The sequence below is a fragment of the Tenebrio molitor genome, chromosome 6 (genome assembly GCF_963966145.1).
Source record: "Tenebrio molitor chromosome 6, icTenMoli1.1, whole genome shotgun sequence".
Taxonomy (NCBI): domain Eukaryota; kingdom Metazoa; phylum Arthropoda; class Insecta; order Coleoptera; family Tenebrionidae; genus Tenebrio; species Tenebrio molitor.
Window position 1 is genome coordinate 5,890,421 of NC_091051.1, and position 26,587 is coordinate 5,917,007.

The 26,587-nt window shown below is 43.0% G+C and overlaps 3 protein-coding genes across 5 annotated transcripts in view; 2 read left to right on the forward strand and 1 right to left on the reverse strand.

The window, feature by feature from the left end:
- Window positions 1-221: 221 nt before the first annotated feature.
- Window positions 222-21,322, forward strand: sdt (stardust). 2 transcript variants are annotated; one of them, XM_069052367.1, is made up of 14 exons: window positions 222-359; window positions 416-501; window positions 558-667; window positions 1,303-1,360; window positions 5,726-5,865; window positions 7,347-7,807; window positions 15,104-15,326; window positions 15,398-15,532; window positions 15,621-15,869; window positions 17,357-17,573; window positions 18,494-18,997; window positions 19,048-19,764; window positions 19,821-20,134; window positions 20,188-21,322. In XM_069052367.1, the coding sequence occupies exons 2-14, from the start codon at window positions 435-437 to the stop codon at window positions 20,371-20,373; spliced, it is 3,381 nt and encodes a 1,126-aa protein (XP_068908468.1). In that variant the 5' UTR covers window positions 222-359; window positions 416-434; the 3' UTR covers window positions 20,374-21,322. The 2 variants fall into 2 exon arrangements, with proteins under 2 accessions (XP_068908468.1, XP_068908469.1); XM_069052368.1 differs by lacking the exon at window positions 15,398-15,532 and having other exon boundaries at window positions 15,624-15,869.
- A 160-nt stretch (window positions 21,323-21,482) lies between these two features.
- LOC138134221 (uncharacterized) lies at window positions 21,483-24,084 on the reverse strand. Of its 2 annotated transcripts, XM_069052385.1 has the most exons (8): window positions 23,957-24,084; window positions 23,494-23,871; window positions 23,174-23,449; window positions 22,748-23,121; window positions 22,460-22,688; window positions 22,177-22,411; window positions 21,961-22,126; window positions 21,483-21,906 (listed from the first exon to the last, which is right to left on the reverse strand). In XM_069052385.1, exons 2-8 carry the CDS (start codon window positions 23,865-23,867, stop codon window positions 21,545-21,547), a joined length of 2,016 nt encoding a protein of 671 aa, XP_068908486.1. In that variant the 5' UTR covers window positions 23,868-23,871; window positions 23,957-24,084; the 3' UTR covers window positions 21,483-21,544. The 2 variants fall into 2 exon arrangements, with proteins under 2 accessions (XP_068908486.1, XP_068908485.1); XM_069052384.1 differs by having other exon boundaries at window positions 23,494-24,049.
- LOC138134218 (potassium voltage-gated channel subfamily KQT member 1-like) overlaps window positions 24,085-26,587 on the forward strand; it is a 36,565-nt gene continuing 34,062 nt past the window's right edge. The window contains exons 1-2 of the mRNA XM_069052380.1: window positions 24,085-24,402; window positions 24,452-25,008. The gene's annotated coding sequence lies outside the window, so the exon portion shown is untranslated. The remainder of the gene's footprint in view (window positions 24,403-24,451; window positions 25,009-26,587) is intronic.

Sequence of the window (26,587 nt, forward strand, 5' to 3'; positions counted from 1 at the left end):
TCGAGTCGCGCTTTTGCCACCACAAATCCGTTCATCTTTCGCCACATAACGTTCATGTTAACATGTAGTGGTAAAATGGCAACTTCCAGTGACGGTAAATCGTTGATAAATGCGATGGGACTGAGAAAACGCTTCAAATGGTGGAAATATTACGTGCACTTGGACTATCTAAAACAAATTCGGCACGTTACCAGTACCTGAGATTCGAAATTACGCTTTTTATTTGGTCAGTTTCCGTTCTGTCGCCCCGTTCTATCCCGGATTCCGTTTTTTAACCTGTTACCGTTACGCACAATGCTAGACGTATCCTTTGATTTGTGATATGAGATATTCTCACAGTTAGACTAACGACATCGTAGGTATGTAGGGCGGCACATCCACCCTTGGTTGTCCTTCTAACACCTCACCGTTTCAGACCATTCGCCATCCAAACCATGGTGGATTTAGGAGGCTATGTAATCATTCTGGCCGAAACCAAGGACAAGAAGATCAAACTATATGGTATTGGTACGTGAACCCCAGACGAGCGAAGCTCTCAACATTTCTTTCCCTTCCAGGTTCACCCGCCGATAACGACAACTTGGAAGTGGGGGATGAGATCTTGGAAGTGAACGGAAAGACTCTAGAAGACGCTTGCCACGCCGAAGTCATCAGCCACATACACCAGGTGAGCCCCGCTACACACACACGACCAAAGACTTTCCACCCCTGCACGTCCAACCAACGCTTCCACCAAAGTTCAGACGTGACAGCAATATATGGTTCATGCGCTATTAATTTTACAAAAAAATTCTTTTTTAACTATTTATCCTCATCCGTCTCGCTGACTTATTCCCGACTTGTAATATCACGATCATCAATTCTTTCACTCGAAATCCTTTGTTGAAACTTTTCGTGACACTTGTTTTCTCCCGCTTTTGTTACCACACTTTCTGAAAAAAACGACCATATGCAAAGCTTGACCTTTACACTTTGCCAATTTCCAGAATTTATTCGCCCTCTAACCGCAACGTGGTGTGCGAACACAAAGACTTAAAATCATCACACCTAAGCTGAAATTTTGGTTTTTCCTTTCCTGAAAATATGATTTCTGGACCGGGTTTTTGGGTGGGCCTCACCCTATCTGACTTTCCAAACAATCGACATCCGATTTTTGTCGCGATGTTTGTCTGTTGCGCAATTGTTTCGTTACCAAATATTGTTTTTCCACGCGGCAAACCTTTTCCTTTTGCAAACATGTCCTCGTGGGACCCAGTCGAGGTGGTACTTAGTAGTTTTTGATGGAGATGTTTTGTTTTGCAGTGCATCCGATCGCGTACGATATGCCTGCGGGTGAAGAGACGAAGCGGCGCCCGCTTGGGTAAGTACCCGAAATGAGGAACCCGCCCCCCACGTACTTTTCCGCGCCATTACGTAACAGTACCCGCACCAAACGCGACAATCAAATCCAGTGGCTCGTTTGGCTTCGTCCGCTTTCGATAGACAGCGAACAGGTAAAGGTGGAGTACCTGGTGCCGCACTCTCCACAGAGCGGCCGCGATCGCGAAAGAGCCGCCGAGTAGCAAACGTGAACGGCCGCGTCGTCCAGCAGTGCCGTGTGATCGATTGCAGTGTGTGTTGTGTGACCTTAATCGGATACCGAAAAATCTTATTGGATTACAGCCCCGCTTATTGGATCGGGAGAGGTACGCAGCCCGTGGGGCATCCTTCGGATTTTCGAGGGGCGTGCGAATCGATCGGCCATTTTCGCGAATGTCACCCAGGTTCATCAATGGGAAGCGTGAGTCAGCCGGCTCAATGGGACATTGTGGGTCGCCGGACAATGCGCAATTGGCCCGGGATCGGGTGGATATCGGGGGCCGGATATTAAAATGTCATCACCGCGGATCCTTGCACAATTGAATTGCGCACAACTTATGCAACGGAAAACAATCGATATGTTGTTGTTTTTGGATTTAATTGAATTTCGAAACGGCGAGGCGAGTAGGCAACAGTTAAGACGTGTTTGAACTTGAAGTCAAGGCTAACTGGCTCGAGAGACTAGTCCAGCTTCGTCGCTTGGAAATCGTGGCGAATTTTTTCCATTCGGTACTGTTAGTTTTTGGGGGCGGCCATTTTTAAAGCCGCGGCTCCGGATTTTGGCGGGGAAGGCTCACGAACGTGGCCGCTCCTTCTGCCCCAAAAACCGGATATTTATTTACCGACCGACGTGATGGAAAACACAAACATTCCGCACATTCTCCGACATTCACGGACCATGGAGCGAAATACCATACGGTCGCTGCTGACACCACGACGGTTTTCTCCCGCTCCGCACCACGCGATTTTTCACCATCACAATCCTACCAAAACCACGCCAACCAAAAAAAAATATTTACAACCAGTTACTACAACACACCACCACCAAAAATTTTGCGTTGACATCTACTGGAAATAATTACGTAGTCTTCAAAATGACAAGTTAGCATGTCACTCCAGATAATTACGGTGTCATCACCATAATTACCCAATACTGAAAATTTACAATTTCTAAAACCATTGAAATAATGACCCCGTTTGGACGTTTCCGCGTTCATCGAATGATGCGTTGACAATCACAGAATCCGATTCTTTATCAGAAAATTCCAACAATCCCACGTTGGTAAAATCGAATTTCTACTTTTATTCTTCTTGTTAGCGTAGAAAGGTTTCAAATCACATTTCAAAAATATAAAATAATTAGAGAAAGTATGGAACAATTATTACAGTAAAACAAGTTAAGTATATTACATCGGCAGTTGTGTATTTATGAGCAGGATGTCGGGTAATTGATCGGCGAGTAGCATTATCCATAATGGAGTTATTATTCAGAAAAACGTGATTTAATTTTTTACAAATGTTGTGCAGTGAGAACAGAATGATATTTCTCTCCGTTGGTAGCACGCAAGAGTATTTAATTCATCTTTGAAGAATAGTAAAAGTTATTTGAGAATCTGCCAAGACCGATGCACATGTGTAGAAAACAATGTTATCAATGAATTGTCGTAATTTGAAACTTTCTTGGGTATTCTCGATGATACAATACGATTAGAGTACTTCGAATGAATCTAATCAATGTGTACCACATAATGACATTTAAAAAAGAGGGTAATAGTATTGGGTCACGTTTATCACCTTGATGAGGTACGACCAATAATTTAGCATAATATTAAAAAAAAGGAAAACAAGACAACCAAAACATTGTTAATATACAAATTTATGACTAACAGTAACTTGTGTGAATTGCGCTTTTGTGAAAAGAGTTTTAAAATGGATCTGGGTCGGCCATAATGGAACCACTTACCGATGGTACTGTTTTAGAATTTGTTCCAAACGATGTAAGTTGAAAAGTGATTGCAGAAGTCATGCGAAACAGCGTGTCGACAAAGACTTTATTACAATATGATCGATAAAAAAATGAGTTAAGGGCGGACGTGGAAATGAAAGTTTCTGCAAACGTGTGGCGAACTTGATAAACTGTCATCTGTCAATTTTGACATTTATGTGAAATTTATTTAAACGATGATTTTCACTCGTAAAGACAAAATATTTATGGCAGAAACCCATTTCTGAAATGGGAACGAAGAAAATGGCAATTGGGCTTACCATGCACAACATTATTTGTTGGAGTTTAAGCAAAACTTCTTTTCGTAGCTGTTCGTGCGGTTGAAACTACGCCGCACGTTTTTGGATAGTTTTCGATAGCCGTCCTTTATCTCTTTTTTTGTTGGTCAAATTGTAAGAATTTCCAAAAATCACAAGACTCAATATTTCAAAATACAGCTGAATTGAAAAAAAAATCGGCAACTGACACGTTTTTTTCACTTTTGTCATGGTTTAAAAATGGCTTTTCGAAATAGGTTAGAATAGTTTCTAAATAAATAATTCAATAACATTTTTTTAAATTATTTGACAGGTACCTACTGTCAAATAGACAATTAATTGACATTAGGAAACATTTCATTTCCCGTTTTTTCTGAATTCAGCTGTATGTAACGTGCGATCAATTAAAAAATAAATGGAGTTGCCTGGATTGTGCTATTCTGATGCTTTGATTGGTTCAAATCACCATTTTCGCCGACTCTGATTTTTTTTTATTTGATCGCACGGTATTATTCTTCAATAAGAAGTTGGTCCAGACCATACAAAGTCGTAAAAGAACGTGAGGCTCTATAATTTTATTGTGTCGAACTATGTCGAACCGTTGAGGCCGTCAAATCAGTTGTCAACAGTTAAATGTCAAATTATTAAATCTTAGCGTCAGTTGTAAGTTCGACGTCTTAGTCGTTTTGTTTGTGTTTTTCTTCAGTTTTTCTATATTCTAATTACTTTGCATATTACAACAGTCTTAGTAGACTTACATAACCTCTATTTTTTTTTTACCACAATATGCTACAAAGCAGCAAAATCAAATACAGTGTGGAATAAAATGATTTTCATCTAGTTACCTTTGCATTGCCGTTGTAAAAATACGAAATGCCGCTCTACAAAAAAAGAAAGCCTAACCTCAAAATATATATCCAAATTCCAAATGTGATTTATTGCGAAGGGATGATATGAATGCAAAGTTGAGAATGAAATTAAAAAGGAGCTAACAAAAGCAAGTTACAGCTAGTGTAGAAAGTGGCTACCAACGTTTGTTAATTCAATTTTGTAAATTGTATATAACAATTGTCAATTCGATTGATGACATTTATTGACAGAACTAATACATAGTTCGGCACTTCACAAAAGTAGAGCGGTGCAGGAATATTGACATGTGCAAAAATTCCAAACCAAATTAGATGAAAATCATTTTGTTCCACACTGTATATTCGAATTCCATAGGACTCATAGACACTTTGTATAATTTCCTCCTATGTGGTGTATTTAGTCGGACAATTGAAGAATTAAATTTCTTTCTTGTATTGTGTGAGAGCGTGTTTTTGGTTGGACGTTGATACTTTTGTAGATTTTTGAGTAACCCTTATACTGATAATAAAAAAGTCTTGTTTGGGGTTATTTGCGGAGCCGGAAGAGAAATTAGCTTTTAATATTAAGAGCGTCGGCAGAAACTCCCAGCGGCCACGATTGTTCAATTCTTTATTCTTGGTGCGATCAACCGCGGTGGGAAAGAATTCCGTTGAGCAACTCCTGGCTAAAATCCTGACCGTCTTCTGCAAATGAAAGTACGTTTCGCTCGTCGCAACGATTAGTCGGAGAGTGTAAAAGTTTGAAATTTCGTGTTTCAACTTTCGCAACTCCTCGCTCAAATTAAGGTTAAATTATCTCTTCGCGATCCGAACACACCGGCGATGGGAGCGCGACAACGATCACATTCGAGCTTTTACCCTCGAATCTCGCTTTCCGGGCCGTGTTTGCGTCGCTTCCGAAAATTACCATTGTCTGTGAAACGCGTCCGGCACAAAGCCCCCTTTCACGCGAGCGTGAAAGTGACCCGGCCCATGAATGCCAAACGCGGTCCACATACGCCGGCCCATTTGCACCCTTTGAATCCCATGCAAATCGCGGAATTTCGTCGTTACACAACGGAGGCGAGACCGGTACAGTTAGCCGGGCCGGTCACCGAACCCGGGTGCCCCCTTCGCTCGAACTGGGTTAAGGGGGGCGCCAGTGCGGGTTGTGGGTCGCGGGCTGCATACACCCCGGGCGCTCGTGCGGTTGTTTGACTTGGAAAAACTTGTGAACTTGGTTCTGTTTGTTGCAGCGGTCGATTTAGACTTGTGTGCAGGCAACGTCCAAGATGCCTTCGTCATCGCCGTCGAGCAGCAGGCCCAAGAACGCCTCGAGCGGCTCACAGCGCTCAAGCGCGTCAAGCCCGTCGACATGACCAAGCTGTCCCAACAGGTAAACATGAGACGCGGAACGATGAATTTTTAAAATCCGGGACGCGCCTCCAAGTTTTATACAATCAGCTCGGCCGGAGCGCTTCGATCCCACCGATTCTTGGGAACGCTACCATTGTCAAAGCAACTGTACAGGTTTCACACTAAATGAATAATCACACTTTATTCCACATTTAACCGAGATTTCAATGGACCAATAAATAAACTGCGTCACACTTGACAGATGGCTATATAACACTATACGTGGGAGTATCTAATCTATTAATGACAATAAATGTTTTGTTGTGTGATGAAGACAGTGGCGGACAACAATCCAATTCAACCAAAATTATTGTCTTTAGCAGAAAGCAAACGGAGATGCTTGACACGCCCTTCCTTGTCGGAAGAAATATCACAAAGATTAGAAATCATTCAGGGTCACCTGTATCTATAAATTCCACCAGTCAAGGGTTGATTCCGCCCACGATAATTTTCTTAATTTGCATATTTTTCAATGACATTTCAATTTAGTTCATACTTTTCCCGCTTGTCAAGTTCGTCGTTTTTAAACCGTAGTTGGCTATGATTTATGGACGTATAGATTTGCCGCCTCTTCTAGATTTGCAAATTTGACATCTGAAAACTCACACTTGTCACCTGAACGTAAACATTTTCTTAGTTTAACAATAATGAAATTGATTTAAGTATTTATTGTCTGAAACGGTAGTTAAGTATTCGGTGAAACTTAACTACCTAGAAAATGTCTTTGATGATCCATTTTAGAGATGTAATCAACAGATGTGTTCAGGTTGGAAATGTAAATAAAGGAAAATGAAGTGGAAAGCTTATAGGATGTGAAAATGGTGCAAGTACGCCACTGTGCTTTATCGTATACATAACATGTGCAGCAACATGGCTTTATCAGGGTATAATCGTGCACTAAACCATTCCAACATTGCCGGAGAGATGTCTGTTATCTTTTGGGCCCAAATAACTGTTCTTACCCACATGTGTACATCAACAAGCTCTTCAGGTCGACGATAAGGGCGCCGAGTCTGACAGAAAGCAGACCATTAGTTCTATCAGAATCGAGCATTGTGCACGATCCCTGGAGAAAGCCAAAGAAAAATGCAAAAAGCTTGCCGAGTCAGGTCAGCTGTTGTGGAAAGGAAAACAAATTAAAAGTCGTGAGAAAAATTGCTAAATTATTTTGACGGCGGCTAATAAGCGGCGCTCATTCAGAAAATGCAAATAGCCGGTATCTCCCATTCTCCTCCCTTTCCGGAGGCAATTTTTTTCGTCTTTGTCACTTAATTTGTCACTCGAGCGGCGCCAAGCCTGTCTCGACCGTTTTCCAAGAAGTGGGACCTCCGGTCGCGTCGTTTTCTATTTCAAATCTTGAAAAAAAGGATGAAATTGAGAGCGAGAGCCGTCACAAAAATAGTTGCGGCGGGTCACGTGTGGTGTATCAAGTTGTGTTTTTGACGGGGTGCTTTGTTGCAGTTGAACCAGCAGACCACTTCGAGCGAAGAACTGAACGGCTTCATCAACAACACGCCGATCTACGTGACGTCTTTGACGGCCACCGAAAATTTAAACAACAACCCCACAGGAAGCAGCAAGTCGGAAAGCGGCGTCGGCGGCGGCGTCTTGGCGAACACGATCTCGGTGGTGGCGACCAAGGAGGTAATCACGACCCCTAAACTCCTGCCGAACGGTCACGAACCGAGCGACTTCATTCTGCCCCAGCAGCTGGGGAAGGTGGCCAACGATGTGCGGGCCGCCGAAGTGAAGGAGAGCCCCACGCAGGCTCTGGAGGTGCGCAAGTTGGGCGACAGGAGAGCGTCGTCGCCCTTCCAGAATGGCAGGACCGAGCTGCTGATCGGCGCCGAAGACAATAAATTCAAAACTACGGCCATCGTCGAGAGCAATAACAATAAGCTGGGAGTCGACCCGGAGGCCAGGTAGGTCCGGGGGGTTGACGCTGCTTTCGCCATTTGCATACAATAAAGCGCTCGTTAGACTTGGAACTTAACATATCGTATGACACCCATTTCGAAGACGGCTGTGGTGATTAGCTTTCCGTGTATGTTACGTGGGGCGGGGCGGCCGTGGGAGGATCATTGTTGCGCCAGGGCAGACAGGTGTGTCTCGAAACTGCCTACCTGGACCCAGAAGCTGCGCCGTTCAGGAATGTGCAATATAGGAAGGGAATCACACAAAATAAACCAAAAACAATTTATACCCTTCCCCACGTAAATAAAAAACAAACAAAAAATGCAGTGGCAACATGCTGCACACAAACAAAAACAGTTTTTAACGATCATTGTACTCGTTTAGTCATTTTTGTTTGTTTTATTCCAGAGTAGAAAGCAACCAGTGTTGTTTATGGCGCATGAACGTTTGAACAGTCTGGTCGGAGTACTTTTAGTACATATTTAGTACTTATAAATCACGCAGTAGAGGCGTAATAATGAAATACCGTATGATCAAAATAATTCGAGATCAAAGCGTGCTGCGCTTCCGGCTTAGTATGTTTGATAAATGTCGCTCCTGACGTTTGCTATGTTTACAGCTACACCTTTCTCAGCAGGGCGAATAAAAATGAAATTCCAAACAATTTATCAGAATTTTTCCTCGATGCTGTTGAGTTATTTAGATATGAATATTTTACGTGGATTTCGTCACGCTGTTCCATTTGAATTTTATCAGATTTCAATTTTTTATTTTGTTAGCAGTCGCCATCTCCATTTCTGTTTGATATCTGAATCAACTTACATGTTGCGAAATGAAGATTTCTTGGGAAACAGAATGACTAAACCATTTTATTTTTTAACAGTCCAAGTGTCACAGACGAGACAAATTCTAAAACTCTGACACGCCACAAAGAGCAATTAATAATTCTTGACGAATTTTCTTTTGGTCCTCGTCTTTTTCAGTAAACATGTCGTGACGTTTGTCATTCTATTTCCAGCACTAATAATTCCGCCGTTGGTTAAAGATTAATTCCGGTGATGCTTATTTTTCCTTCGTTTCAAGTCCGTCGATAATATTTTAAATTCCACGATTTATAGCAACATTGTGCGATCGAAAATAAAAAAAATCGAAACGGCCATGATAGGGTTGATAAGAGAAAGTAGGCTCGATCCTGGTTCCTAGGGGAGTTTTTGAGAGTTAAATTTGCATTGGCAGCCTGGTTACCACAGACTTTCTGAAGTAAATGCAAGCAAATCTAATTAGTTAACCTAATATTTATCATTTGTTTTTCACTCTAGAAACATTTTGATAATTAACAATTTTATTTAAACACAAGTAGTGCCAATTTTGACGATTAAAGTGCAGCCTATTATCAATCGAAAAACGCCCCTAGGAACCAGGATGGGCCCAACTCTTTTTAATACATATATTAACTTTAGGCCATGATTAATACACTTCAGTTGGCAGCACGTATAAATTTAATTCAAATGTCATCAGATGTCATTAATTACAATAGTAATTATTTTTCCATACAAAAACAACGTATGTATTCAAAAACAGGCCTGGCACAATTCCCGAATGAATGCAAGTAATTACTGATAACTGCAATTTAATTGTTGTCCCGACTTTGCGAAGGTCATTTGAAAACATGAAGCGAAGAGCGTAGCATTATGTTTGGAAGCTGAAGGCAGACATTTCGAACATTTACTTTGGTTCGTAAATACGATTGGAGCTCCTCATGATTCTTTTACAACCGACAGGTCACACATAATGCACACCTTTATGAAAATCAAGATTTCAACGCTATCAAAATCGCTAACCTAACTTTTAAGACTGACATCTGACAATCTCACGGTATTAGTACATTGACTCATTTGTACCATCTGACTAAGTAAAATATAATTTTTGTTCCACGTTTTGTTGCTTGAATGGAAGAAGAAATGACACAGCAAAATTAAATTTTAAATATTTATTTACAAACACGTAATTATTGTAAGGTTCAATGTAATATCCTAAACACCAGGTATCTAACAATATATACTTAGAAATCTCAGCTTTTCCACAGAAGCTTCTTAAAAAAATTACGGTGTCTTTGTTAAGTTCAAAAACAATTGCATTGAAATTCTGCAGAATCCTAGAAATAAATCGAATAAATAATAATTACCTACCCTTATTTATTGACAGTCGTCAGTTATATTACTTTGTCCACGTAATAAATTTCATTACCAATGGAACTCTTTAAAAATAAACATTTTTTACATATTGATCTTTTTTTAATTGATTTTTAGACACTTCGCTCATGGAATAATCATCAATTGAAACGAAAGAGTGAGTGAAAATGTTTTTGTGCGATAAAAACTTCACAGTTTTTTTGAAAAAGGAACGATCGCTGTTGTAATAACATTTTTTACTGTTCTTCATTCGAGTATTTTAAACGAGTATTTTTCTTTTCGTGGTTCGTTATCAATGGATGTGTAAACTGTAAACACATGAAAGGGTATGAATTTTAGAGTTCAAATTAAATTTTATTTTAACTCCGTTTTGAAGAATTTGAGGAAATAGTATATTAAAACATGGGTTTTATAAAACCTCATATTAAGACACGAGTCAGATTTGCAGCACGACTGCAATTGGTAATTTAGGGAATTTTGTGACAATTGGTTATACTTTTATTTCATAGTTAACATTTAAAGTAAAATTCTAAATTTGAATCTAGACTAAACATAATTGTAATTTTTCGCAAGTGAAATTGCAACTAAACCATAGCAGAAAAACGGGAAGAATTTAATTAATTTGCTAATTAAAAAAATATGAAGACTAAATTGAGAATTATAATTTTTTGTTCGACACTGTCAGAATTTGAAAATTTTCTCCTGTGTGAACGGATTTTGATAAATGTCACAACCTGTCAAAACGAAACGTCAAGCTAATTTTAAAGATTTTAAGCGATTTGGAGCTTTCAAGGGGCTCGTCGAAGAAAAAAACGTTGTATTCAACTCATTCGTGTGTAAATTGGGCTTTTTTGGCACTCGTGGGCCTTTAAGCTCATGCCAAAAAAAAACCCAATTTACACACGATCTCGTTAAATAAACTACTATTTTCGAGTGTTACCATCATTAGTGACAGATGTCAAACAGAAAAGTATCAATTTGGTCACTGGTAAATTCCATCGATAAATAAAGGTTAATTCTTACGATGGTTATTTTTTATTTGCACGGTTGTCAATGACCATCACTAGAAGTTTTCCCTTTCACAATTTTTACGTTTGAGCAAAAAACTTGTACAGTTTAACTTTGCGCAACACATATTGACTTATTGACGTCAAAAATGAAATCAACGATCTCATAATCGTAGGTTAACATCAATTTTTGCGTTTGGTGTCTACAGTTCCACAATTTTGCGATAGTTTTTTGCTTTCAGCCAGTTTTCTCTTGGCGGATAAGTGATTTTTGTGATGGTGTAGCCCTGCGTGTAGGTGTTTTCCTTTCGTTAAATTTTCGATGAGGGCCCCTCCATGAATAAAACAGGCCCTCGCCCACCAGCCGACCCATCTCACGTCAAATTCGCACCTCCGTTCCCTTTCCCGGGTTCGACGCCCCCGGTGCGAGATGAACCAATTAATTAATTACCTCCGTGGCCAATTACGAATTGAACGCTCTCTTCAGCGGAGGAATTTCCACGATCGAGGGCTAAAAATGGCCATGACGTCGGCGACCAACGCAAGGCCAACCGAACCGATTCCCATCCAACACACGGCGCACAATGGACTTCTTCGAGATTGTTCAGAGATGACAAACACACCGCGTCTCACGCGTGGAGAATTCGTAATCGCGCCGCAAGACGCCGTCTCGGCCCCCTTCTGGCGAACGGAAGTCGCGCGACCACCTTCCGGCGCGGATAATCGTGGGAAATTCGCTCGATTTTCCAGAGGAGATCATCGTCCAGAGTTCTGGTCGAGCGGTCCCGCCGCACGGACCTGTCCGGGAATAATACTCGCAGGAATGCCCTCGTTATTTGTTTGGTCGATCGGAAGGAAGGAGCGAGTCGGGGGGCACCTGTGCGTGGCGGCGAGCGCGCGCCTGCCATCAAAACTGCCTTCCCCGTACCTGCCCAGCACACCCACTTGTTCTACAGTCAGTCAGTCTTGCGAAGAAGTCGGTGCATGTGGGTCTGGTGGCGTGTGTGAGTGGTGGTGCTTTTGGAGGCCGCCCCGGGATATGCGCTTCTGTCGGCGGTAGAGGCCGAGATGAGGATCCTCAAGTTCTACTGGTGAGGCCGGAGTTTTCCCGGAACCGGTCGAATTCCGGCGGCACTTTCCCCAATTGCGTTAATTAAGCCGCCAATTAGATTAATCCGGCGAGTGGTCGGCAAGAAAGTGAGCCGGAACAATGGGATTACCGCGAGTTTCTATTTTTAAGAATCTACCCATTCGAAGAAGTCGCAATCGCGCATCACTTTGGGCTTTCCGCGGTTTTCCGACCGCCTCCGGGCGGATTCCACCTGTTGGGTCCGAGTAAAAGTCCACCAGGCCAAGAGATCGCCCCGATGACCGTCGTTTTACTTTCAAATTTCCAAACCACTTTTTACGTTGTTATTGTTGTTATTCGTTCATTCATGTCGTTATGGTATATTCGTTTTCTCATGGGCGCACTTAATTAATGTTCTCATCTCAAAAACAATGTAATGATGAAGAGACCAGCACAAAGCGATGACTACTTTAATAACTCCCACACACACACAAATAATTTCAATGGAGTCGGACAAAAATTCTTCAAAAACGCATTCCTCAAATTCCTTTCGTTGTCGAATTGCTTTTCCCCTCCGATAAAAAGACATTCCGGTGTACTACCTGGGCAAACAGGTAAAAATGGCGCCCTCTCAACCTGTCATATTTCATTCACAACAATGACTTTTAAAGTGGTTGTAAAGGTGAATACAAGCTTTCGACAGCAACGAAAGTCTGGGGATTTTCCTCCTCAGGTGTCTGCGGGGTTTGCTCGTGCAGATAATGATAGACAAATCAATATTCCACCACTAATTAGTTCTTTTTTTCGCAATCTTTCAAACTGTTTTTTCAATATTTCATGCGTAACATTGAAATTTAATGGAATGTCCCGTGTATAATCCGGGGTAATTATTTTTCGATTAATTATTTTAATTGAACACCAGTTATCATTTTAACGAACAGTCACTGATTTTTTCCTAAAACAGGAGAATTCTATTGGTTGGTATTTGTAATGACGCAATAATCGCCTAATGACTGATTATGCTTCCATTTGCAGTCGTTTAGAACACGAAACTTCTTAATCGCACCGTCATTTAGCCGTAATTCCATTCATTAATTTCAATCCTCCTTTTTTGTTTCTTTTTGCTTACTTTTTGTCATACTTACCTATAACGCCAAGAGGGTAGACTACGCAAGAATGCAGTCGAGTCCAAAACTTATTATGTATTATTAATTTTAAACACGTACAGAGTAATTCAAAATACTCTTTCACATCCGTTAATCACATTAAAAACACGTTAACATTATTTGATCAAAAAAATCCAAGTTACCAACATATGAAAGACGAATTTAGCTAAATTCTCATTTGAAATGTCATTACTATCATTTAATATTTTATTAAGCACTAAACAGTACATTGTGTGTTTCACAATTTTCACAAGTTGCTTCTTACTTTCCTATTTCCAAAATGACATTCAAATTAATAGTGATAGTTGTTTTATAACGGTATTTATACAAGATAATTTAAAAAACATCCGGACTGGCAAAAAGAAAATTGAAGCTTGTTGGTATTCCTTACTTCTCAAATTATTCATTTGTAAATTCGATGTGTCAAATTAATTGCAAATTTAGTCGTAGTCGTATTTTGTTAAAATGGAAAGTTCAAAACTTTTGAAACGAACTAGATTTATTTTATTGGCGCAAGCGAAGTGGGTCATAGCAAATTATTATGTGGAAGAAAAAAGTTAAAATTAAAATTAAAACATAACCTAAATTCATTTTATTACCAGACCTGACGTAAATACACTCTAGAGAGAAAATTTAATAAGTAAGTACAGACAAAACAAACATTTTACCTAAATTTAATTTGACACCCAGGAGATTTTTTTAATTTACTTAAATAAAAACTGCACAATTTGAACCAAGATACAAGTTTTGTTTGTCATAGGATGACCTGTTTTTGATCATATGGCTCTGCTAGAAGTGATCTTAACTTTCGATTTTCAAGTGAAGCATTTTGAATTCCATATTAATATTTGAACTTGCTCCAAATATGTTATAATAATTGTTTCGAATGGATTGTTGGAATAAAAAAAATAAATTTTGGACACTAGTGTCATCGTGCTGTCATACATTCTAAAACGACCTTTATGTATTAATAACCTTGATTGTGTCAATTTTGAAAATTGAATGTCAGATTTACCGACAAAACATTCAAGAAGTTTTAAAAATCAGACAAATGGAATAGAACGAAGTTTTAATTAATAAAAAATATAAAATAAATAAATAAAATCTATAAACTTAATATTTTGTCATCGCTCATATTGACAAATTGTAGATAAACTTGACAACAATTTCATTATTCACGTGTGACAATTTAACTAAAGCATGATTTAGAGTATTTTTTTATATGACAGAAAAATGTCCAAAATTTAATGATCGCAATAGTACTATTCGAATTAAAAACATTAAATTTTTTATTTAAAACGTTGAAAGCTTTTAGATTTCACAAAATTAATTAACACCAACATTTAGCAACAGATTGTATTTACATTAATAATTTATTAATTTGATTAGAAGCATTTTTTTTGTAAAAGGTATTCTATCGCGCGTTCAAATGAAATTCCTGGGCTGAGTAGCCGCTGAAAAAAGTAAACCATTTAGAACAGTGTAAAGTTTGAATTTCCCGCCGTTTGACACGAATGACATTTATTTATGTTAAATCGGGACATTATTATGTAATTATTAATGTAAAACATTGCTAAGAAAGAAAGAAAACTTTTTTCGCTCTAAATTTTAGGTTAGCTGTCAAGATGCTTCAATTAATCCACTCTGTAAAAAAGCATAACAATTGACGGTTTTCAACGCCTTCCCAGCCCAGCCCAGCCCATAAGCTGCTTTGGAAAATCACCCGGTGTATATTTTAATAAAATTTTTGTTTTTGGTTATTTAATTTTTTTGTGGTTTCCGGTTACTTTTTATGATTACCAAAAGAAATGTATTTTTTGTGAAAGGTATGATGAATATTTGAATTGATAAAGTTGTGTTAATTTCGTAGGCCACGGCGACGCTCCGGTTCGAGCATCGTGGTGCTGGACGGCGACCTGGACCCGGTGAAGAAGCCGCCGGACGACCTGGACGACACCCTGGACTACAACATGGTGATGATGTTGGCGGGCGACAACGGACCCCACCGGGAGATGGCAGTGGACGTGCCCGACACCTTCATAGCCAGGAACAAAACGCCCCCCAGATACCCGCCGCCGAAGCCGATCCTCCAGGTAAACGTCTTTTTCTCCCCCCACTCGCACCACACCCGGTGTTAATACCCGCACGTGCCACCCCGTTATAGGTAGGTTATGACCGTTTCGTGGGCGTGACCTTCCACACCGAGGAGCGCCCCGTCGACGTGAACCAAGAGCGCGCCATCGACGTCCCGGACAACTTCGTCGAGCGCAAAAAGACACCCCCGAAATATCCGGCGAAGGTAAAGAGCATGCGGCCAGGAGATTAACCCGACTAACACTACGAAAGCTTGTGGTCGGGGAGGTGGTGACGGGCGATTTTTGTTGCAGCAGAGCGGGGTGAACGGGACGGCGACGACGCCGATAGCCGCGGCGACGAAGCCGGTGCCGCCTCCTCGGGACCATCTCAAGGTCGAGAAGGACGGGAGGATCGTGAACAGGGCGCCGGCACCGCAGCTACCGGCCAGGATTAATAACAATAATAACGTGACCAGTACGATCGCCTCGGCGACCGCGACTCCGCCCCCGGCCGCCGCCGAGCCCACCAGGGAGCAGCTGGACAGCATCAAAAAGTATCAGGTACGCGTCGTGACAGCTATAATAGCAACAAGTTAGGTGACGCTCGGGAAGTACTCGATCTGCCGCCCCCCTAAGACGCGTTCACACGCCAAAGAACCAACACCGATTTTCCCCGGTCACAATCAATGATGTAACTTGCTGGCTTAGTGTTTACTATTATGGTTTGCAAGTTTATCTAACGTCAATATTTATTGCAAAATAAATAAACTTTTAAGCGATGCCATAGTGCAATAAACATTGCACAAAATATTTATTTTTTCACAGTGCAGTGTTATTACTTCTATTGTTATCGGAAAATTAGTTTCTTTCCTTGTTCATAAAGTTAAAATCGGTCGAACTTGTGATAAATTTGAAAAACAGTGGAGTCAAATCTGGTAATTCGACTAGTGTATCGTTTAATCGTTGGCGCTGACATCCCAACTGTCATTTTACCAAAATCTTACGAACAAATCGGAACGCTTCTTAGATCTGTGTCTCGTTGGTTCAGAGGTTTAGATTGTTTGTTGAAGCACTCGTGATGAATTTCTTCATGTTGTGCCAACGGCAAAACGATGAACTGTCCGTAGCGTTAGGCGTAGTTCTAGTATTTTTTAGTTTTATTGCAGCCAACCATGAGCAGTCACGTCGTAGAATACGCTTTGGTCGTAAACTTCTGGCTGACTTCTGTTTGAATCTGAAGCATTTAGTTAAATAAAAAACCAAACACTGTGTAAATACCGTTGAGCAAATAGGAGCGTGGATTGTTGGTCTCGCCGTTGAGCATCTTCTTTTTTAAATTTCCCCCAAGCATGGCCACCTTGACCACCGTCGTGGATAAGGAGATAAGCGAGGTCAAAAGTCGGAAAACCGTGTAATATCATTTGTTGTGTTACGAAAACTCCGTCACATTCCTAACATGACTCAGCGTGCGTTTTCGAAACCAGTTCCAGTGTTATTTGGCGTCGGTTCCCCTCTGGCGATATACAGGGTGTGTCTGTTTGAGCGTCCACGTGACACCAGTCGTAGTACGAGAGTTTTTTTTTCCGTACCTGACCCAACTACTGTATTATTTACTCATTATATTATTATGCGTCATTATCTATATTTACTTCCACATGCATGTGATACGGGAGGGGAACTAGTACCTGTACGAAATAAGTAACTTAACAAAACTAGAACCTATCACCGTCTCGCATTACGGTTTCCCCGTAGCGCCGTCTCTCTCTTATCGATCACTTAGCACAGGTGTGTGAGCACGGTGCGTATTTAAACTTTGTTTTTTAAAGTCACCGGAGCGGTGGCGGCGGTGCTCTATGGAACTCGTGGTGTCTGCCAGAAGGAAAAGATGTTTTGCCTGAACAACTCCAGCCTAAACAACAACAACGCCATCGACAAGGTGCATTTTCTTCGCCGGTTATTAATCGCGCGCTTCAAGGTTGAAATATTAACGTCGCGATTATGTCATCGAGTCGGTCGAGTGCTTCACCACGTTGTCTGATTGTCGACAGGAGCAGATTCGGAAGAGGAAAGAGGAGGAGGACAGGATCGCTGCCCAGAACGAGTTCCTCAATCGGTCGTTGCGCGGCTCCCGGAAACTCCAGGCGTTGGAGAGCCGGCCCCAGGGCAGCGTCAACGATGCCTTCGCCGAGGACGAGGCCCAGGAGTCGTCCAGGTCGACGACGCCGGCGACGGCCGCCGAAAAAGAAGTGGTGCACACCGTTTACGGTGAGTTGAAAAGTATAATGTGTAGGTGGTGACGCATGCTTCCGGGCCGCACCGGATGGACTCTTCGTTGCCACCTACCAACGATGCACTTTAGAAGAGTCGACTTCGCGAACGTTGTTTTCGTAGACGAGGCGTGAATTTTAAAGAGAGGCCTTGCAGCGAAGCGGTGCTTCCAACGCGGTTTAATTGTTGGAAGCGATTGTTTTTGCATTTTCGTGCGGTTGGACGGCGGCATTCAACAATAATAATGGAAATTGTGCCGCGCGCAAAGCGTCTTCCTTGAAAGAATTTGCATCAAACAGAAAGGACAACAAAAACTGCATTTTAAAATGTCGGCGGCGTATTATTTTAATTGAGTAAATTGAAGATAGAAAAAAAAATTAAAAGGAAACAAAATTCTTAATTTTTTCGGCCCAAAATTAACAGACAAGTGGACCAATGTAATGGTTGCTGAGCATATTTTTTTCTTTGTGTTTTAATGTCATTTCTATGGTTTCTAAATAAAAATCTGGTAAAGAGTGCTTTGAAAAATATTACGAGACAGCGTAATTGACATTTAGCCAAGTGACAAACCACTTACCATTGATTTAGCGCTTATTACGAAAACAACCTTCAAAAAAGCCTTGGGTTCAGTTGAATAAACCATTCTGTAATAGTATCAGTTAGTTTTGAAAAAAAAACTGTATTTTTTTATAAAAAATGAAAGACAAAATGAAAAACAAAAGACACTTATAATCTGTCAGATTGAAGGTTAAACTTGACAACTGTGACAGCTATGCAAAGTTGCATAAGGTACAACGTACGGGAAATACATAAATGGAATTGTCTTGACGAGATTTTTATTTAAATGTGAGTTATGTACGAGGACTTTTCGTGCTCGGTATCAACGGTATTGATTTTTTTTTTTGTTTTTGGTGCAGGGTACGGGGACCTGGTGGCGTCGGTGCAGAGGCTGCAGCTGCAGCTGAAGAAAGCTGGCGCCGGGGGCGGGCTCGGCGGCCTGGAGGGGCGCGTGGCTGCCGTGCAGTCGCTGCTGCTGTCGCCGCAATTCGGGCGCGCGCTGGCCGTCCACAACAAGGTGCAAACGGTGCGCTCGAGGACGACCCCCCGCCCGGCGCCCACCGCCCAGACTGCCCTCAGAGACTGCCTCGATGCCTTAGCAAATTCTCAAAGCTCATATGCCGTGGAACTGGCCAGCCTGCTGACAGGGTACGAATTGGAGGCGCTGATGGTCGCCCACGACGGGGTCGCTTCGACACTGCCTGCCGATTCGACGTCGCCAGGAGTGCCGGTGGTGGAGCCGCCACCGCAGGCGGTCCCGGACCACCGCTTCCAAGAGGAAAACATCAAAATAATCAAAATCGAGAAGAGCACGGAGCCGCTGGGCGCCACGGTGAGGAACGAGGGCGAGGCCGTCGTGATCGGTGAGTGGGTGTCGTTGCGTGTGGAGGCGGGGTCTGACCGGGGGTTGCAGGTCGGGTGGTGCGAGGCGGCGCCGCCGACAAGAGCGGGCTGCTCCACGAGGGCGACGAGATCCTGGAGGTGAACGGGATCGAGATGCGCGGCAAGAGCGTGAACGCTGTCTGTGATATACTGCAGGCCATGGAAGGAACGCTGACATTCCTCATCGTACCTGCGTCCCAGGCCAGGTCGCATTCCGGTCGCGACTCGGTCCTGCACGTCCGGGCCCACTTCGACTACGACCCCGAGGAGGACATGTACATACCGTGTCGAGAGCTCGGCATCAGCTTCCAGAAGGGCGACGTCCTCCACGTCATCAGCCAGGACGACCCCAACTGGTGGCAGGCGTACAGGGAGGGCGAGGAGGATCAGACGCTGGCCGGGTTGGTGCCTTCGCAGTCGTTCCAGCACTACAGGGAAAGCATGAGACTGGCCGCCGAAGAGAGGATGGCGAGGCCCCAGAGGAAGTCGTCCACGCTGCTGTGCGGCAAGACCGGCAAGAAAAAGAAGAAGAAAGGGGCCTACGCGGAAGGCGGCTATCCGATTTACGCCAACGCCGTCGACGAACACGACCCGGAGGAGATCCTCACCTACGAGGAGGTCTCCCTCTACTATCCCAGAGCCAACAACAAGAGGCCCATCGTGCTAATCGGGCCCCCCAACATAGGCAGACACGAGTTGCGGCAGAGGCTCATGGAGGACTCGGAACGATTTGCCGCAGCGATTCCGCGTAAGCACGGGTGGTATATTTTGCGATTATTTCAGGAAAAAATTTGCAACTTGCAGACACTTCCCGAGCGCGGAAAGAGAACGAAGTGGATGGTCAAGACTACCACTTCATCACCAGAGCGCAATTCGAAGCGGACATATTGTCTCGTAAATTCGTCGAACACGGAGAATACGAGAAAGCCTACTACGGCACTTCTTTGGACGCTATCAGATCGGTGGTCAACTCCGGCAAAATATGTGTCTTAAACCTGCACCCTCAGAGTTTAAAAATACTGCGAACGTCCGACTTGAAACCGTACGTGGTGTTCGTGGCGCCCCCTAGTCTCGAAAAGCTCCGCCAGAAGAAAATCAGAAACGGAGAAACGTACAAAGTAAGAGTGGTCGGTTGTCGCGCGCGCATAAAAATAAACTGTCGCGTTTTCAGGAGGAAGAACTGAAGGACATAATAGAAAAGGCGAGGGAGATGGAGGACAAATACGGTCACTTCTTCGACATGATAATCATAAATAACGACACGGAACGAGCCTACCATCAGCTGCTCAGCGAAATCAACAGCCTGGAGAGGGAGCCTCAGTGGGTGCCGGCAGCTTGGGTCAAAGCACTTGGATAGGGATTACTGACAGCAGCGTTAGCTGAAGGTTTGTCTCGTATTAAACTCGACTGAATTTCTTATTTATTTACTCCCGCGAGGTTGTGAACGATCGAAGAAGGTGCTAGTCCTTAAAAGAAAAATTTTAAGGTCGCGCGATTTTGCGCCCGATTATCGTCTTTCTGATCCCCTTTTTAAGACTAAACATCACGAATGTGCTGTGATCCAATGCTGCAACAATTTAAACGGTGTTTCTCGGATTTGGTAGTATTAAGAGACGGCAATAATGACTGTAAATAAATAAAGAGAAAAATACAAAAAAAAAAACACAATAGGACCGTTTAAAATCGTGTTTTAATTGTTTATAGCTATGTATTTAGCAAATCGAGTGTACTGTAAATAAGAGTTATACATATTTGTCTTAGATTATTCGACTTGAACGCTCAGAGATTTTAATTGGTGTTAGTTAAAAACAAAACATTTTTCGAATCTACTCAACAAGGAAAAAACGTTCATTTTTTCCACTTTACGGTAATGTTTTTTCTTTAACCTAAGTAGATTTAGTATCATAACGATGTGATTATGTGTACTTAATTTTATTTATCTAATATTTTATATAAAAAGAAAGTAAATCTTAAAGTTAGTCCGTAGGTGCAATTTTCTTCTTTGCCCCCGTTATCCTCGATGAGACCGACCCAAACCCAGCTACTAACATTTCTCCATATTATATGTAATTATAGATGATCTGAAGTCAACATTATGTTTATTTATTTTGTTATTATTGTTTCACTGTAAATAAAAAATATCAAGTGTATATAAAATCAGACCCTATGGTGTCTGTAGAAATGTCGTGTATATTAAAAATACTTATCGTTAGACATGTGACTTCGGGGTTCCTTTTATTAAATATTTTATTATGCATAAATCATTGTTTTAGAATTGCAGAAATAAACATTTCTCACTATTAAAATGCATTTCACTACACTTCCACCCACACCACTTTCACTAACGCAACCACGCCTGCTAAAAACAAGAATATAACATCAACATTTCAATTCCAGTTTGAACAAACAATAAATTTGTTTTTCACAAATTCTACTTCTTGTGAAATGCGGATCAAAACACCGGAATACCAATGAGTGTATATTTTATAACATTGAAAATAACAACAATCAAATAAAAACAATAAAGATTACTGGTTCCTGACCCCGCAAATCGACAGATAAGTGTGTTCACTCTTGACGTACGTGACAGGTACAAGTGTATAAACGAGAGCCATGTTCTCTGCAAGCCTCTGAAGGTATTCGATTTTGAGTCCCCGAATTTTCATCCGTGGATAAAAAATGGTTAGATTGTAAACGGAGGCGTCGTTCTCGTGCCCTTGTTTCATTTTCTGCACGACGTAATCAACAGTTGCTCTAAAAATGTCTTCAGTCAGTTCGGTTTCTTCGGGGTTGTCGACGTAGCAAACGAGAGCTGCGATGTCGTTTTCGTAGTTCCAGCGCCGATAGATGGAGATCGAGTATCCTTCTATGCACTTACCGGTTTCTTCGTCTGTAAATTGAACCGATTAAAATCTAGATTTTGCATTCGCATCGACTGGATTACATTCGAACTGGTTGTTGTGTCTGTGGGCCCAAACCTGCCACTCCACTAGCGCGCTCTTGGGCAACTGGCTGACCACGACGTAATCCACGATAGCGTTGTTGGTTCTTTCCTCCCAGAGTTTCCGGGCGTGTTGGACGAAGCTCAGATCTGTCACGTAACAAATGCCCTGGAAGCACCAACATTCGTGCGAGTCCGTCGCGAGTAGATCTACATTACCTGCACTACGTCCCTCAAGTTGACGTTGGAGTCCACAGCTTTTAGCAACCTGCCCACGTGTCTCAACGCTAGTTGGCATTGCGCTTTGATACCACCTTTAACTAGTTCTAAAGTCCCCGGAACCATTCCGATTTGGCCGGCGAGGTAGATCAGCTCTCCCACTCTGACGGCCTGGCTGTAGGGCCCGATGTTGGCGGGGGCCCAGTGGGAGCGGCTCTGCACGTGCATGGTGTGCCTGCAAGCCTAGACTGTACCACGTGCGCGACCAGGTCTTGGTTTCTACCGTTCGACAGGGGAGTCCCCGGAGTTGTTCGGCGACGGAGCCCACGAGAGCGCCGTCAGAATGACGGGAAAGCACGACGGCACCTCCACGCAAGCCCTGCTTGGGGGATTGGGGTGGTCGAAAGTCTCGCAGTAGACTTGGTTCAGCTCGCTGTAGCGCGACATGTCCGAAACGAACATCACCAAAGAACAGACGTCTTGGATCGTTTGTTCGTGATGGTTCAAAGTGGCTGTTGATCGTTTAAGTTTATTTCCAATTGACCCCAGAAACGCTCCGCCGCATACCTACACTTTAATTTCCTTGCAGCTTCCTCCATGGCCTCGCGAAAGTCCGTCGAGCGGCCCTGTACGCCCCCGATACAGAGCCACCCGTCGGAGCTCTTAACCGCGACAGCGTCCTGTTCGACGGTTTCAAAACCTACCGATGCGTTGTCCACTGATTTGATCGAATCGTCGTCGTAGTCGTCGTCGTCGTCGCTGAAGTCGCAAGCTTCCACGCCGTAATCCGTCACGTAACCGTCGCTGTCCTTCAACGGGAGTCCGCTGAGGCGTCCTTGAAGGTCGAGCGCGGGCAGTTTGTTCTCGAGACTCAGCTTTATTAATCGCAAGTACCCCACCGGAGCTATGGGGTCGTTCGAGTGAAGCACCACTTCGGATTCGTCTCTAGAATCATCGTGATTAACGCGACGATCATAATCTCGGTACGTACTAATACATTACTAGCCTACTTTTAAAGAGGGGACAGTCTAGAGTCAACGTCTCGTATTCGCCCCCTTCGCCGCAGACGTTCAACCCGTATTTCTCGTTCATGGCCAACAGATGGGGCTGCAGAGAGCTAAGAGTCCGCCCTAGGTGCTTCCCCGGGTCCAACCCCAACGCGGCTACCTTGATGACGACCGCGTCGACTTCGCACTTGATCATTTCGTTCAACAACTCCTTCTGGTTGCGCCGCCACAAGTACGCCAGCGGGACCAGATTCAACCTGATACATCTTCGACAAAACAAAACATGATGTAACGCAATCTCACAACTTACATGTTTTCGACTCTGACACGTTGGTAATCGGACAAAATGGCACCGACCGAGACGGCTTCCACTTCCAAGTCCTCCATGACCTGTGTCAGCACCTTGAAGAGATCTTCAACTTCATCGTTGTTCGTAGGGTTGTAAATCTTGCCTTGTTGGGTGGAAATGCCCAGAGTCTCTTCGCGGTAAAGAGGTAGATCCATCGCGGCGGCGATGTATTCGATCGCTTCGTGTCCCACGCATTGGTACATGTAGCTGTCTAATTCAGTCTTGCTGTGGGGGGTTATGTTGGCCAAAGCCACGATTTCGTGTCCGGCCGCTATACACTGCATCATGTTGAAGCAGCTATCCTTGCCGCCGCTTATCAAAGCCACCACCTTCATCGTTCTGGGACGAGAAAGACCGATTTTGATGGAAAATTGTTTGTCAAAAAGGGAGAGGTTGATGGCCAAAAAAGACAAAACACACGCACCTGGTCAGTTTAAAATGGTAAAACTGCGGAAGATGCGAGTTGTTTTGAAGATAAATAAGAAAATAACATGATGAAGGTCACTTTAGATTTTTAGGTTAGAAAGACGCAGAGCTGCCAACAGTGCCAACCCACGCGGTGCGTAGTGATAGTCAAAACAATATACAGAGTGGTTCAAATAAACTTGAAAGTGAGTCGAAATGTCAATGTCAGTTGACAATATATAAAGATGCAGAGTTTTGTTTCGACAAAATTAAGAATGGAGATGTTTCCTATGTTTGTCGTCATATTTTTGTCTATGTTAAATTGTCGAACAGTAGACTGTCTGAAATGTTATCATTGTAACGTAAACAACCCCAATCCGAATAGTTTTCACATTTCTTGCGACTATCCGGCACAACGTCACTGTTCAGGTTTGGCCGACACCTGCATCAAGCTTGTCTACAACAGTAAGTGGTTTGCTGTGACTTGTGGCTTAAATAATTGAATGTTTTGTAGATACGATGATAAGATCTTGCATTACCCCTCATACAAATCAGACAGCGGAGTATACCGCTTTGTGCGCAGTGACAAAAACGATAAATCCTGATAATTGCAAAATCTGCTCCACGAACTTATGCAACTCCAGCAAGCCGCGTTGCACCGGCTGCTCCAGTTGGTTGGTGTTGATTTGGCTTCTCGGCAACTTCGCGCTTGTGAAGACGCTAGGCCTAACTTCGTCCCGGTGATGCATCAAATTGACAAGCCTAATCGATACGATTTCTGTCATATTTAGCATGAGTCGTGGTCCCGGCGCTGCTCGTCGGAGCGCGTCATTTATCCTGTTTTATTATTTGAAATAAAATATTGATTATCCTGAATTTCCCGCTGTGTCGGCGTCCGCCGCCGGCATTTCCACGCAAGCCTTCGCAGCAGCCGTTCGTCTCCCGTTCCTCTGGATAAGATTCTAGTCAACCTAACCCCGACGGTCGGAAAAGATGCGCAAAATTTCATAACGTGCGGTACGGCGACTGACGTGTGCACCATGTGGGGGGCCCCTCCTTGTTCCTGATGTGGTAACGACTTTTTCTATTTTAATAGATCAGCTTCCGAGTATTTTTTGTTGCTGCTTTTACCCCGCTTTTGCACTCAGTCCTGGAGGAGTAGTGATCGAGCACCTGTCATAAATCCCCTTAATTATGGATAAATCTACATTTTTTATTGTTTAATTTGCGCATTTCCCGGACGGCCGAGTCCGCCGTTCTTCACGTGCCAACCGAAATACGATTCCGCTGAAAAATTCGTTTAATTACCGCGTTTCTTCCAGGGTCGTAATTAATTTTGTCCTGGGCGGAAGCGGGTCGTGCGCCCGACTTGACCTGAAAATTACCCGCCCCGGGCTGCACCCACCTGGAATAATTCATAGTTCGCGGATTTCGATTAATTCATTCGCAAAATGAAACGGTCGGGGTGTTTCCGGACGATTTCAGTTTCCACGCAAAAATGCGTTGTGGTCGTGATTAAAAATGAAACAGCCGCGGGGTCCATCTGCTTCGTCATCCGTCGCAAATTCACCCTCTCCTCGGACGCAATATTTTTCCATTTCGTCGGAACTGTTTTCGCTCTTTGTGCCGCAACCGAACGTTTTGTCGTGTTCGCAGACAAAACAGAATTCGATTAATAGTCATCTTCATAAATCCAGGAGGGAGAGCCCTTAATTCCGGCCTCTTTGCCTAATTACGGACTCGCTTTGTGCGATGCGAAAACGTTAATTTTCTTAAGCGGAAAATTACGAGATTGGACTTTGTGTGGCCATTTTTCACCTGGGGCCAACCTCTAGTAACGCTAATAGAGCTTGGGCTCGAACTGGTCGTCTACCCCACCGACTCTGATTCATTTCCCGCCCATAATTTGCCCCCACATTTACATTTTTTCCACCCGCACCAACAACCAAAACGAAAATAGTTTTTCAAGTATCGATTATTAAACTCACATTTACAGAATTTCTCTAAGATAACCGAGTTATTAATTTAGATACGCGATAAGCCTCCATGACTATCTCCATAAATCATGATCGAGTGCCGGACCAAATGTCGACGACCATCCGGAGAAGTAATGAAATTTTCCCACCGTCTCCTTTTTGATTTTCGTGGCCCCCGTTCGTTTCACTTCACAGAAGCTCTGAAATCTGTCGCTAGACACAAACATCTTCACTGTGAAGCGATTTGACGCCTACGACACGCGCCTGACCTCCTAAATCATAAACCACCGCACAATAAAAAAAAGGAAGCTTCTCCTCTATATTTTTTTTTTTTGTGAGTGGCCCATCAAAGCCTCTTTGTGTTCTCGAACGGCGTTATTACCCCGCGGTACTTATTATTGTTGCCGTAATTGAAACACAGCCATTAATAATAAACCGTCAGCTAGGAGCGCCCCATCGCCTGACCTAGCACTTTAAATTCGATTTTATATTCGAGGCCGCGCTCCCCAATTATCTTTTGTGCGGTCGTTTCTTGAATTAGTGCGACCGGACGATCGCAGGATGAAATTCCGGTCGGCCACAAGTAAAGGTCAGCGTTACATTGTGGATTTTACTCGAAAGCTTATTATCGCATTACGTTTTGTGAGGGTGGACAGAGCCATTGTCGTCCTTCA